Source organism: Musa acuminata, chromosome BXJ2-6 (assembly GCF_036884655.1).
Source record: "Musa acuminata AAA Group cultivar baxijiao chromosome BXJ2-6, Cavendish_Baxijiao_AAA, whole genome shotgun sequence".
Lineage (NCBI taxonomy): Eukaryota > Viridiplantae > Streptophyta > Magnoliopsida > Zingiberales > Musaceae > Musa > Musa acuminata.
Window position 1 is genome coordinate 10,968,516 of NC_088343.1, and position 14,547 is coordinate 10,983,062.

General features: G+C 41.4%; 2 protein-coding genes across 3 annotated transcripts; both read left to right on the forward strand.

Moving 5' to 3' along the window:
* The first annotated feature begins 3,223 nt into the window (after positions 1–3,223).
* Positions 3,224–8,809, forward strand: LOC135614778 (IQ domain-containing protein IQM3-like). Its single transcript, XM_065112505.1, has 9 exons — positions 3,224–3,934; positions 4,016–4,130; positions 4,223–4,288; positions 5,266–5,354; positions 5,858–5,945; positions 6,490–6,636; positions 6,760–6,852; positions 7,965–8,066; positions 8,204–8,809. Exons 1-9 carry the CDS (start codon positions 3,612–3,614, stop codon positions 8,654–8,656), a joined length of 1,476 nt encoding a protein of 491 aa, XP_064968577.1. The 5' UTR covers positions 3,224–3,611; the 3' UTR covers positions 8,657–8,809.
* Positions 8,810–8,957: 148 nt separating this feature from the next.
* On the forward strand, positions 8,958–14,531 carry LOC135614777 (serine/threonine-protein kinase D6PK-like). Of its 2 annotated transcripts, XM_065112504.1 has the most exons (4): positions 8,958–9,360; positions 9,480–10,302; positions 10,944–12,870; positions 13,501–14,531. In XM_065112504.1, exons 3-4 carry the CDS (start codon positions 11,093–11,095, stop codon positions 14,348–14,350), a joined length of 2,628 nt encoding a protein of 875 aa, XP_064968576.1. In that variant the 5' UTR covers positions 8,958–9,360; positions 9,480–10,302; positions 10,944–11,092; the 3' UTR covers positions 14,351–14,531. The 2 variants fall into 2 exon arrangements, with proteins under 2 accessions (XP_064968576.1, XP_064968575.1); XM_065112503.1 differs by having other exon boundaries at positions 8,958–10,302.
* The last annotated feature ends 16 nt before the right edge of the window (positions 14,532–14,547 follow it).

The following is a 14,547-nucleotide window of genomic DNA, read 5'->3' on the forward strand; positions in this document are numbered from 1 at the left end:
ATCTCTACTAATATGAATAGATTTGGGCCTCGTTGTCATGTTGGGCCTATGTATAGATGTTGGGCTTCTACGTCATGCGATAGTCTCATTTAACTCAACAGTGGGTCTCATCAGTAACCGCCCGATCGTACGCCTGCACGAATCATAAGCTAAAAGCGAGGTGACTCCAACGTCAACATCAGTACCTAAGCATGTCGAAGCCGACTCATCACGCAGTGCAGGCCGAAGAGATCCATCGATTCCCCGAAAGGTCACCGAGCAGGCCAAGTGCGGCAGTGTGCACCCATTGTTAGCCACGTGCTCTTTTCACCTCGCGTTTCGATCCACACCAATTCATTCATCGTCCATTTTTCCCCTTAGCTAAGCTTTCAGTGGCCTGGCCACAGTGCAACCACTGGCCACCAACGCACCCTTAAAGGCATTTTGGCATGGAGTGCGCACTTGGGGAAGCGGCCTCACCAAAATCACATCATGTGGCTACACTTCGTTCCTGAAAAGTGTCTCTTGTTGCTTCCATTGCATCAACTTTTTACTTCGATTTGATCTCTTGCCCCATTGCCCAATACGAGAGAGAGAGACAGAGAAAGAGAGTGGGGGGGGGAGGGATCAAAGCAAAAGTCGCACAAAGTACGATCCAAAAACTCGTGATTATTCACTGCTAGAATCTGCATATACTCTTTTTGTGTTGCTGTTCTCCTGTTTCTCCTGTGTGCATAAAGACCAGACAAGTGAGAACGCAGAGCTGAAGCTTCCTGTCACCTTCATTCCTCCTCCATTCTTAACTACAACTCTCTCTCTCTCTCTCTCTCTCTCTCTCTCTCTCTCTCTCTAGGGTGATGATGGAGGAGGAACCTTATGTGCAAGTCTAGAAGAGGTTGACGTGAATCTTTTTTACTAAGCTTAGTGGACTTCATGCTGTCATCTTCCAACTCCAAAGCATTAGGGTTTTTGGAACCAGAGAACCAACCATGCATGCGACTCGACCTTTTCACGTTTAAATAGTTGGACTGGTACTAGCTTTCTTCCAGCATTATCTATCTTATTTTTGGTTCAAGTGCTGCCTTTTTCATCCCTTTTGCGTGCCAATCTTAGGTGTGGAGGCCACAGGCCACTGCAGAGCCACAAAGTCAATTTTGGATTCACTGATCGATCGATAACATCTTGTCTGATCTACCTGTTTGCAGCGAAAAAGAGACTTTACTATGTTCATTTATTTAGTGTCTGTGATTGCGAGTGATATATGACTCTTCAGCTTAAGTCAAAGTTCAGAGAAGGAACATAAATACAATGCAGAATTGATATGATTTGTGATTAAAAGTTTATTGATTTTAAGAACTAAAAGCTAAATGAAAGATTTTGAGGGAATATATATATATATATATATATATATATATATATATATATATATATATATATGTAATTAATAAAATAAATCAAATAAATAAATGAATGTATGTATGTAATTAATAAAATAAATCAAATAAATAAATGAATGTATGTATGTAATCTTAAAAAAAAAACTTTGTATGACCCAGAAATATAATAAAATTATAATCATATAAATAAAAATATAAAAATTTTAAAAATAAATAAATAACATTTCATTTTTTAGAAAACATAAATCATATCAATTTCTCACTAAATCAAGTTGATAAATTTTTTTTAATTTTCAAAAAAATTACATTAGTATCCCATGAATACTGAAATATCAAACATCAACCTAACATCATGTCACATAATAGACCTCAACATGACTCATTATATAACCATAATGTTTGACGATTTGGTACATATCCTCATGATCAAATGACATTAGTGATTCTTCATAAATCTCTCATGAATTATTTTGCTATGAAAATGATAATTACATCCCTTTACGGATTAAAAAATATATATTTTATTTTTTTTAATCCTTACTAATTTAAGCATCAAAAGTTTTTGTTAAATGCATATCTCATGCACAATTCTTATAGGATTATTTTCCGAATCTCTCATATAGAATCAAATTTATGACAAGCTCGAATGTTAGACTTCGACCGGTGACTTGGAAACGACGACTCTAGTCGTCTGCCATGCACCGACCCAATCCACGAACGGGACGAATCCCTGTCCGCCGCCCCCGCTCCTTTATCCCCGCTCCTCGTTGCTTATTCCGTTCTTATTTCGTTGTTCGTACGTCGGTCATTCTCGTCTTTGTCCACGTTACCAGCGAACAGCTCCACCTGGCCAAGACTTTGAAGCCCATTCGAGACACGAGACAAACGAGAATAGGTTGCAGAGTCGAATGATTGGATGCGGTCCAACACCCCGTGAACGCGGCCACTTAAGGATGCGTCACTGCGCGTCAATAATTGTGCGATCGTGATTCTCGGGACCTTTGTTCTGACCGAGAGCCAATACATCCATCTGCCCGTAACCTCGTCGTTCTCGTACTGTGTCGCGCCCTCGGTCGTGGCAACTACAGACCGAGTCTTGTAATTATCCTCGATCGGTTGATGTCAATCGAGTATTAAAATATTTCGTGACATCGACGTGTGTTTTTATTGCATTTTAAATGACCAAACAAATTGTTTGTGTCAGTATGTGATCAAATTACTTTATATATATATAATCTAAAAAATAGATAATTTATTTAAAAAACTAATAGTGTTTTCACGAGATAATGTCCCATAAATATTTTTTATCAATATTTTTTTACTTGACTAAAATATCCTCAATATAAACATAAAAAGATGATGATTGTTCTTTGATTAGATTAGATTTTTAAGGATTGAATCGATTTTTTTGAATCTAATCAAATCAAATCAATTCAACTAAACTCTAATTATCTTTAAATCTTAGATTATTTTTTATTTTTCTAAAATTATCCTATTCTCCTCCATCTGCACTTTGTCACCTTCTCTACCACCTTCTCCTCTTAGATTGATTTAAAATAACTCGATTCAAATGTATTATTAATATTTTATTAAAAAAGAATATTCTTAATAAAAATAAATTATGGGATGCAATCTAATAAATTATCTATAAAATTATTTTGTATTTTAATTAACATCCTTTTTATTTATTTATGTATAATACTTTTTATTTCCTAAAAAAAATAATTATTCAACCTATCAACGTCTCTCTCACTATATATTAATAATGACACAATATATTAATTAAATTAATAGATAAAGCAACTACAGTCGATAACAATTCAATGTGACATCAACCGACAACTTACTTCAAGCGTGTACGGGTGGAGCGATTCTTCCACGGAACACCGGAGAGGCGGGTCGATCCGAGCTGACGCGGCGGGCCACTCGGCCGCGACGCGTCCCCCCGTTGGTTCCTCCTTCGGGCCGACCAAAAGCCTACGGCCGCTTTTTTCGTGTCCTAAGTCGCCGTTGTTCTCGATACGGACGGCGTTTGCTTTTTTTACTTCACTGCGCCACTCTCCCTCTCCTCGGCTTTTTATATATCGACGGAGAAGAGCTCGATCATCACAAGCAGTACAAGCCCTTCAAGTCTCCCCACCCGCTCCCAGCACACCCTCTCGCTCTCTTCATCTCCGCCTCCTCCTCCCCTGCGTTGTGTTTTTCCTCTTGCTGGATCGATCGATCGATCGACCGATGAAGGTGGAGGCAGTTGCGCTGATCCGCAGCAGCTTCGACCACCCTCCGCCGCCCGCATTCCCGCTCGCAGCCGAGGCGCCTCCCTCCCCGGGTGAGCCCCGATCGGCGTTCCCCGGACCTCGCGAGGGTGTCGGGCTGGAGACCGGCGGCGATCGCTCGCTCTTCCCACGGGATCCCGGCGTCGCGGCTTCCGGCGATGGAAGCGCGCCATCTCCGGACCCGCCCGAGTCGATGGCGGCGACGAAGGTTCAGAAGGTGTACAGGAGCTACCGCACCCGCCGCAGGTTGGCGGACTCCGCCGTCGTCGCCGAAGAGCTCTGGTGGGTTTCGGGACTTCTGGTTCCCCTTCCTTCCTGGTCTCGTTGGATCTTTTATATGCTAATATCGAAAATTTCGCGAAGGTGGCAAGCGATAGACTTCGCTCGACTCAGTCACAGCACGGTGTCGTTCTTCGATCACATGAAGCACGAGTCGGCGATCTCGCGGTGGAATCGCGTTTGCTTGAACGCTTCCAAGGCCGGTTCCTCTCCTTACTTACCCTTTCCCTTTCTTCATGGCACAGAGAAAACCTAGGCGACGAAGAGTTAGTATATGTTTGATGCTTGCAGGTCGGTCAAGGACTGTCCAAGGACGAGAAAGCCCTGAAGCTGGCTTTTCTGCACTGGATTGAAGCCGTACGTACATAAGACATCCTTCCGCTCTTTCTTTCGATCAATGATTTATTTACTGTAGACTTACATTTACTGTTGTAGTATATGAACAAATACTAAAATACTGTAATATGTAACGGAATTAAACGAAAATCATAATAATATAGAATATCAAGATTTACATGAAAAAATTCTTTCAAAACGAAAGGTAAAATCCACGGGACAAACCAAAGAAGCAGATCCACTAGAAAAATAATGAACGTACAAATCTTAAAGTCTCTTATCCAAAGCCTAAACAACAATCACAAGAGAATAACAGGGATACAATGATTACGTCACCGTGCATGATACCCAAAAAACTCTCCACGTGATCACAACAATAATCTATTACGAATTTGATCTAACTTGAGGTGAGAATACTGCTTGGATGATTAAGAATGACTTCTGCATTATTCTCGTCTTCTTATCTTTTTTTTCTCTTGTTTTTCTACCCTTAACTGCCACTGTTGCAGTTTCTCTCTTTTTTCTCAACCATGTCCACAGCCGCCGCTGCCCTCTTCTTTTTCAGCCCTAGCCGCAATAATTCTAGGTTAAAAGAGTTAGAGTTTTAATATCGATATAGGCTATGGGTTATTAACGCCCACTATGGGCCGAACTAATGGGCCATGTGCCCAACATAAAGGACTGGTTGCCTTTGCTTTGTTGTTGTGTTCCAACTCTATTGTTTGAGGTTACTTAAGTGAAACATGCGAAGAGACATTACTGTCGGACTCATGGCAAATTCCTTCAATAACTTAGCTGGAATATGCTAATCTTTCCTAATTTAGAGTTAGATCTAACCTTTGTTTCACTTGCTCTGTAATTTCTCAATATTTTGACTGATTGTGAAATTTTCTTTTCCTGCTTGAATTGGTCTAGAAACTCAAAAGTTGTTCTTGTATTTTGGATATGACAATATGCCTTTTTAGTTATTTATGCACCTTTTAAAATTTGCATTTTAGATTGATCCAAGACATCGGTATGGCCATAACCTGCATTTCTACTATGAAGAATGGTGTAAAAGTGAAGCTGGCCAACCTTTCTTCTACTGGTAAGAACTTAAACCATCATCATTCTGCTACATGGCACAGATTCAAGGTTTTTGCTTCATGTTTTTTTCTTCTTTGATTTTTTTTTTCTTTCAAGGTGAATTTTAAATTTCAGTCAAAGTGGTAATGGCATAAGATTCTATACCTTTCGAGTTCTGTTTACTTGATGGTACGAGATAGGTCCCAAAGGAACCATGTTCACTGTTGGGTATGCACTGCTTGATGTAATCCACAGTGTCTATGAGACAGGTGAGACAACAACATGAAGCCCATGAATTGTTGTCTCATGTTGATCTTCTTTTTGTATTTGTGTTGGCATATGCTTGGGAGAAAAATATAATTTAACATGACATCACAGTCTTATTTTCCTTCGACTATGCATAAAAGCCAGTTTAAGTAATCTCTCGTGGAGAGAGACATTCTAGTAATAACCTATCTTATCTAGTGAAAATGCTGATTATTCCATTGATTCAATTAATAAAAAACCTTTTTGACATTTATGCAGGTTGGATATTGGTGATGGCAGAGATTTGGATCTTATAGATTGTCCAAGGTCCTTACTTCGGAAGCAATGTGTCAAGTATCTTGGCCCTGTAAGGTTTCATTGCTTTTAGGCATCTCTTTCAATTCCTGAACATAATTGGGTTAAAATAGAATGCATTTTCTGCTGAAGGCAACAGAAAGCTGATCTCTGCATAATTACTTCAGTAAGCAGATTTCTGCAAGATGACTATATTTTAAGAAGAAAAATCATATTATTTAATATATACGTAACCCGAAAACACTAGTATTGCCTCCTTTTGGTAGATGAGTGAACAAGTTGATGAAAGCTGAACTTCTTATATAGTTAACATATGGTGATGATGCGTCTCCATTCCACAATCTTCTGAAGAAGTTAAAAGAGGGGCATTACCAGTGCAGCAAAGCACTTCAAACCTTGTAAATAATTCTGTTATGTTAAATTGTGTCACTTTCCTAAAAAGGTTGTCAGGTGCTACTTGTTATTGGTCATTGTGGAAAACACAACAACCTAATTTCAATCGTTGATGGAGGAACGCTAAATATACTTTCAGCTATTTTTCTATCTATCTTGAATGACAGCTCCACACTGCAAATTAAATGTTTTCCTTATTTCAGCAAGAACGAGAGCACTATGAGTACGTTCCAATAGATGGTAAAATTGTCCACAAACTTTCTGGAATGCTTCTTGATACCACTTCAGGGACTAAAGAAACAAAATGGATTTTTGTCATAAGCACATCCGGGAGACTATATGCTGGTCAGGTAAATTATTGAACTCCCAGGGTTTCCCTGCATTGATTGTTAGATTTGTCTTGATGAAGAGGGTTGTGTTTCCTTTCAATTGCCTCCTTTCAAGTTGATAACTTGCTATTTAAACTTATGCAGAAAAAGAAAGGAATCTTTCACCATTCCAGCTTTCTTGCCGGAGGAGCCACCAGAGCAGCTGGAAGATTAACTGCAGAAAATGGGATACTTAAGGTACCATAAAATGAAGTTTAATTTTACAAGAATGTCCTTCACAGGAGGAGTAAATATTCTCCATTTTCATGTTTCCTTGCACTTTGATACCTAATTTCCAGTACAAATACACTAAAATGTGTGATACGATTGGTTTTTGGTTAATTATATAAATCTAGCATGAATGAATTTGCATGTAATCCTGATGGCTCAGTTATGAGTTCTTTGTGCAAAAGGATTAACTAAAGCTTGTGAAATGTCAAAAAATAAACAGCCAGAAAATAAAAAATTGATAGAACTACGCCACAGAAAGAGGTGTTTTTGAATTCATACTACATAATAGCTTCCGAACCAGTTCACTTTTAAGACTGGTTAATCTTAGGCTAGTTTTTTTCTTCTGTAATTTATCTAACATCTTTCAGCTTTCGGTGCTCTGAACTTCTCGTAGTTATTCTTTTTTCCCCTTCTGTATCTTGTCTCTGGTGCTTGTTTCAACCCGACCACTAACACAATCATCCAGAGAAAATTGAGATCTGTACAGTGCACCTAAGTCAGATGCTTAATTTAACCTTGTCATTCAAAAATCTTTCATACTTATTCAAATCTTGATGCCTTCCTTATCCTAAGGTGATTCCCACATCTTTTTTCATTCGGTTGTCATGTGATTGATATTTCTTTCTTGACTTGGTAATACTTTTCACCGGTCGTGATTTTTCACATTGTATTACTGATCCATTCTCAAATTTTGGTTTATGTACCAACAGAACGAATCTGCCTATCAAGAATTATGTGTGCAAATCTTTTTTGGTTTCTTTAGGAGTGTTGTCATAGATGCATGCTTTTGGTTTCTTTGACTATAGCTGTCATACAATTATCTCAGCCCTTTTTGGATGTGTAGCCATTTTTCCAGAACTTTTACTTCCTGTTTGCTTTTGTGCTTCCATGGATAAAAACTTTTGTTGATGGATGTGGCAGATTATCTAATCAAATATATCCTAACAAACATTGTTTTTATTTGATTTCACTACCTAACTATGATTGATTATACATGGTTCCAACGATTTACCTGATCATCCTATACGATAGAGCATTCGCTACCTAGCAACATTTAACCAAGGTTGACCGCTTTGCAGTGTGTTTGGGCATACAGTGGGCATTACCGGCCAACCGAGGAGAACTTCAACAACTTCTTAGACTTCCTCAGAGAAAATGGGATTAATCTGGATAACACTCAGGTATTCTGCAGTTGCATTGCCTGTTTGATGTAGCATTACAGCTATGACTAGTGGAATGACATGGATGCTTGTCGACAGTTTATTATCAGAAAATTCTTGCTAACCGTTTCTTTTTCGTCACCTGTTCTAATCCTCAGATATTATCATCATCGAACGAAGATTACTACGATGGTCCAAAAAAGTCTCAGCTGGAAAAGGTGATTGATGCCATGAAAGTTTCTAAGACTCCACGGCTGGCTTTGCCTGAAGTATCGAAGAATACAACCGGGGAACCATCAGTGCCAACCCAAGCTGCTAGAGGTCAAGCTGATTACAAAAGGTCCCTCTCTGGTGGCCTTCAGAGTCCCAAAGCTGACGTGCCAAAGAAAGCAATACTGGAGAGGATCAATTCAAAGCGGAAAGCTAGTTCTTATCAGTTGGGGGATCAGCTTTCTTCCAAATGGTGCAGTGGAGCTGGCCCAAGGATCGGATGCGTCGCGGATTATCCATTGGAAGTCAGAATACAAGCACTGGAGTTTGTAAATCTCTCACCCAGGATGATATCTCCATCAACATCCAAGCCGCTCCCTCGTATGCATTCCGCATTTTAGCTTATCAGATAGCCAGACAATGCTTCACTACAGCTAGTCTCAAGTTTTCCTTTGTTTTAGTGCATGTACCGTAATAGATGGCATAAGGGAACCCAATCCAGTCCTTGCATCGCTTTTGCAATTAACAGGATCATCGGATGTTTTAAGCTCTGATCTGTACATCTTATGTAGAGGTGCTTAGCAGATTCACCCACCACCTGCTTGCTACAATGACCATGAGGGTAATGCCCCAACCGCAACTCTTTGTGTTTTACCAGCAAGTCCTGGCGATTTGGGACGCCCTCGCCCACAATGGTCGTGGGACGTCATCCGCAAGCGAAGCGAAGGGATTTCGAAGATGATGAGGATAGTAATTATGATAAGACTCGGTTGACTTGGTTGACGTCAAATGATGCCTCACGCCTCGATCGACGTGACAGCACCTGGTCAAACGGATCAGAACGTCGGTCGAGACGCATTAACGCCTGCTCAGGCTCGGTTCTTCACGCCACGCCAATACCAGTTTCAGACGTTACCAGAAGTACGATCCCGTCCCCTGCGGGTAGGCACGTCAAACAACGGTGCGAACCCGAAGGACCCTGAAGAACACAAAGGCGAGGAGTTCTTGCCCGGAGGAAGTGACGACCCTGTCCCGACCACCGCATCGGACCACCTCGGTGGACCCAAAGGCCGCCTCGGGAAGATCCCCCGTCATCCGAGAAATGGTGAGATCGTCCTCCACCATGTGCTTTTGGAATCATTAGGCTTTAGTTAATGATACATGTGTTGACTTGAATATATTTTAATCCTGTCGCCATTCTTCTCCCACCTGAGTAATGTACAGTGTGGTCAAATGATTCAGCCCCCACTTTCAAGCATTCCAAGGTGGCTTGCATGTATGTTGCAGTTCAATTGCAGCCAAATCCAGTGGCATGCATTCAGAAACAGAGAGCAGGGATGGATCCAATGATCCAAACACTTAAAGAACTTGAGATAGCATGGAGAAATTAATGCCAGCAGGCGAAGCTCTACAGGCTCATCAGATCCCGTAATAAGCTAATTAAAGACTTGGATGGAGGGGGTGGCAGAGGGTGTAATATGCGGTGACAACAGGCCTTGTTTTGTCGTCAGCGACGCCCCGGGCTGGCACCGAAGCGAAGGCGGACCCACCGCGGGGTCCATCGTAACGAAGGGCGGCGTCTTTTCTGCTGAACCGTCTGATCTCGATTTCCTGATCCTCACTATTTGTTTTCCTTCGTTTATTTTACTCTGTGGAGGCGTTTAATTTTCTCGTGGACTTTATAACTTAAATAAAAAAAAACATTTTTTTTTATTAAGAAGGGTAAAATCAAACGGCTTTTTTGATCTTTTTCTTTTTCTTTTATAATTAATATATTATTATTATTTTGTTTCTTTTGTGTTTTTACGGTGTTGTTGTTTTCTGTTCTTTTGTTCTCTTTTTCCACCTCCTCCTCGTGATGTGTGTGTGTGTCTGTCTCTCTCTCTCTCTCTCTGTTGCGCTCTCAAAACCCTAACCCTCGGAAACTACCGGTCGATCCGCCATCTCCGATCGGGGTTCTAGCTCCGGACGGTGGTTCTTGAGTGAGATCGTCGACTCGGTTCGTCGATCCGGATGTGTACCGGCATTGGCGGTGGATCAATTCGCGGTACGGCGTCCTCTTCGTCCCGTTTAGTCGAGTTCTTGGAGCTTCTTGCTAGTTTTCGCAGATCGATTTCTTCCGAGAAGATGTCTTCGTTTTCCTCCTTTTCCTACTCGATTCGACGACAATGCGAGTGCGTAGTCAGCAGCACTACTACTTCTTTGTGAATCTTTTTTGGTGCTTTCGGTGTCTTTTCCTATTTTGCCTGTCCTGCGGTGAGACTGGATGCAGCGGCTTCTTGCTGATGGGAGTGACGATGACATTCTTTTAGACGTCTAATCTTTGTCGATTTCTTGACGGGGACTTGTGCAGTTCTTGACGGTTTTTATGGGTTCTTGATCTGGTTAGTGTGATCGGTTACTCAGCATGTGTCTTGCGCGTATAATTTGCGCCAAGAAAAAGGACACAGGAAGTTTTACCCCGAGATGTCTGAAAACGATGATGTTTTCCGGTGGCCTAGTTAGTATTTTGCCGGAGTTCTTTCTGTGCTTTTGGCTTATTGGTTATTTCCCTTTGGATGCTTAATAATGCAATCAAGGGGTAAAACACAAAACTCGCGTTGGGTCGCTTCATACTACAGATAGATTTTGATTTGCTCTCTGAAGTCGTAGTTTAAAGCTAGATACTCCCTTTTCATTCGTTTGCAGGTTCATGGTCTCTGGTGATTTGAGTCCAAGAATGAGTACGGTAATGGAATGTATAAAGGCGAGCTTGGTGGCTCATATCACTGCTGCATTCCATTTTGATATGTCTCTGATCTTGACATCAAGGTAGAGATCTCAGGTCTGATCGAGCCATGAATCACCTAGAAATGGGTTCATCAGGTGGTACTTCTGAGATTGTTGAATCAGTTGAAGAGCCGAACTTGGATAATTACTATGGTGGTTCTAAGATGCTACGGATTAATCTCAAAACAAATGTACAAGACGGGAAGTGTCATGATGTTGAAGATGATCTTGGTAAACTTTTGAGAACAATTGATCTCCGGACCTCATCTGGGGCGCTTGGTCCTATGAGTAAGCCAGGTGTTGACTTGTTGCAGAAGAATGCTTTGAAGAAGCCCATCAAGGTTGGAGCATCTCGACCATCAGGAATAGGAATATCAGAATCCGTCACCTTAAAACAGGCTTTGAGAAGATTATGCATTTCCCAGGCATCGGAAATGGCTGCCATGAAGAGGCTATCAAAGCCAATTAGCTTATCTGGGACTTCTGAAGCTGGAACGATCAAGAAGCTTTATGCATCTGTGGTGGTTCAATCGAGTGACTCTTGTCTTCCTATAAATGGAGGACAGAGAAATTTGGTCGAAATATCCATCATGCCTGAAAAGGTCACAGCAGTTCCATCAAAAAAGGCAACCGTACCTGGTCAAGTGCAAAATTCTGAATCAAGTGATAATAATGCTGTTTCATCTCCTATATCTTCAGTTCTCAATACACGTAAGGTAACTAAGATCAGAATCCAAGATGTAATTAATCCAACGTCAGAGGACTCCTTTGAAAGTCAATCAGCTGCAGTAGAGACCGAAAAGAAGGGAAAATCAGTTTCAAAAGCATCCATATCAAGCTCACAGGCAGTTGCTGCATCAAGCAAGGGTATGGTAAGTCAGCATTTAACCAAGCCAGTACACAGGAACAAGGCCATTAGAAAGAAAGGAAAGCCTGAGCCAGCTTCAGCATCCGATGTTTCCACCAAACATAGTGAGGTGAATATAGGTGGTGTTACAGTCCCTACAACCAAACCATGTTGTCCTAAGGAACCTGTCACTCCTGCATGTATTACGCCCACGACCAAATTATGTCGTCTTAAGGAACCTTCCGCTGCTGCATGTATTACGGCTACAACCAAATCATGTCGTCCTAAGGAACCTACCACTCCTGCATGTACTATTCCTACAACCAAAACTCGTCGTCCTAAGGCACCTGCCACTCCTGCAACCAGCACTTTGAATCCTGCTGCTGTGATTGGTAAGGAGCGCATTGATACCGGTGCAAACAAAGCTCTTTCCAGCCCAAATATCCATGGCAGTGGTAGAGCTATCGGTGTAAAATCAAGTGAATTCTCTAGATCAAGAGAAAAAGGGGAGTGCTCTCACAGCTCGAAAAGCAGCATTGGGGATTATAGTAGCAGCACTAGCATCAGCGAGGAGAGCCATCAGAGCGGTGCTAGTTCAAAAGGTTGTAGACCTCACATGTCAAAGGATCTAAGATGGGTGGCCATCCATCAAATCCTAATCCAACAAGGAAGTTTAGGTCTAAAGAATTTTAGGCTCCTCAAACGACTTGGTTGTGGAGATATTGGAACTGTTTATCTTGCCGAGCTGGCTGGTTTCGAATGCTTATTTGCATTGAAGATCATGGATGTTGAATTCCTGGTTAGCAGGAAGAAGATGCTGAGAGCACAAACCGAAAGAGAGATATTGCAAATGCTGGATCATCCATTCCTTCCTACCCTCTATGCTCATTTTACGACAGAGAACCTCTCGTGTTTAGTTATGGAGTTTTGCCCTGGAGGTGACCTGCATGTCCTTCGACAGAGGCAACCTTGTAGGAGTTTCACCGAGCCTGCTGCTAGGTATACAAATCAGATTATTCATTTTTACATATTGCTTTGATATTGCATGTTTGTCAGAAAAGCAATTTTTTGCTGTTGATATCCATTGCATAGAGCTTGACTCATAGTCATGTTGAATTACTATCGTTTTGGAGTAGCTACTGGAAATAGGATATTTTAAGCATTTGACCAGTCATAAATGTGAATGTTCATATCATCAAATCCAATTAAGATTGATCAAATATTCTAAATTTATTTTCTTTCATGAAATGAGTAAAACAGAGACATCCTAAAATAGAGATTAGTTGGGTAAGGAAGATCAGTCCATAACGAATCAGTGTTTGATTTGTCAGAAGCAAATTTCCAGCTACAGATTAGTTCAAAGCGTATTGATTTATTTTTCGAGGTACTGATTTATCACCATTGTACAATTGGTTATCGACAATCATGAGTTTGTGTGTATAAAACAGTAGGATAGGTTATGCTTCATCAGATGGATGTAGATTTCAGATGGAATGGTCAGTTGGCTTTTGATTTAGTGGAGTTTTTAGTGTCCATTTTGGATTAAGACTGCTGTCATTGCTGTTCTTGACTTTGGTGGATGTTGACTCTTTAAGCTACAAACTTGGTTCTTATCAATGCTTTCTGCAGGTTTTATGTCGCGGAAATCCTACTTGCTTTGGAGTACCTACACATGTTGGGTGTGATCTATCGTGATCTAAAACCAGAAAACATTCTGGTTCGTGAAGATGGTCACATCATGCTCTCCGATTTTGACTTGTCTCTACGATGCTCAGTAAGCCCGACCCTTGTTAGATCCTCCTCATTAGGCGCACAGGAGTCTGCAAAGAAGCTCTCAGGACCCTGTGCTGAAAATAGCTGCATTGACCCACTTTGTCTTCGACCATCTTGGGTTCAAGTTTCTTGCTTCACACCCCGTTTGCTATCCTCCACACAAGAGAAAACACAGAAGGAAGTAGGTGGGCAGGTAAGACCACTTCCGCAACTTGTGGTGGAGCCGACTGATGCACGTTCCAACTCCTTTGTTGGGACCCATGAATACCTAGCTCCAGAGATCATTAGAGGAGATGGACATGGAAGTGCCGTGGATTGGTGGACCTTTGGGATCTTATTGTACGAATTACTTTTTGGTAGAACACCCTTCAGAGGACCTGGAAACGAGGAAACATTGGCCAACGTGGTTTCTCAGAGCTTGAAGTTCCCTGAGAACCCATCCGTTAGCTTTCATGCAAAGGATTTGATCAGAGGGCTTCTGGTAAAGGAGCCGGAAAATAGATTGGGATCGGTCAAAGGTGCCGCTGAGATCAAGCAGCACACGTTCTTTGATGGGTTAAATTGGGCCCTGATCCGATGTGCAGCACCACCCGAGACACCAAGAAGCCATGAGATTGGGACGCCCCTGATGTTGCGTAAGAAAAAAGAAGGTAAGTGTCTTGATTTCAGGGCGAACGGAGAGGACGTGGAATTCGAGCTCTTCTAGCAAAAAAAAAAAAAAAAACTTGCTAGACTCTGTAGTGTACTACTTCACTTGGCGGCAGTTGGCCGTCTTAATTCCCTACCCTACCTGTTGTTGTGACTATCTCTATCTATTGATGTAAAATGTAGGTGTAATACGCCCGCCCCTGTTAGTAACATGAATATGATGGGTTGGTTCCACATAACATCATGAGCCTCTGA

Bases quoted from the DNA above. Each gene is read 5' to 3' on its own strand.
- LOC135614777 (XM_065112503.1), top strand. From the start codon at position 11,093: ATGAATCACCTAGAAATGGGTTCATCAGGTGGTACTTCTGAGATTGTT. The intron at 12,871-13,500 runs GTATACAAATCA...TGCTTTCTGCAG, and splicing joins TTCACCGAGCCTGCTGCTAG to GTTTTATGTCGCGGAAATCC.
- LOC135614778 (XM_065112505.1), top strand. From the start codon at position 3,612: ATGAAGGTGGAGGCAGTTGCGCTGATCCGCAGCAGCTTCGACCACCCT. The intron at 3,935-4,015 runs GTGGGTTTCGGG...AATTTCGCGAAG, and splicing joins GTCGTCGCCGAAGAGCTCTG to GTGGCAAGCGATAGACTTCG. The intron at 4,131-4,222 runs GCCGGTTCCTCT...TGATGCTTGCAG, and splicing joins TTTGCTTGAACGCTTCCAAG to GTCGGTCAAGGACTGTCCAA.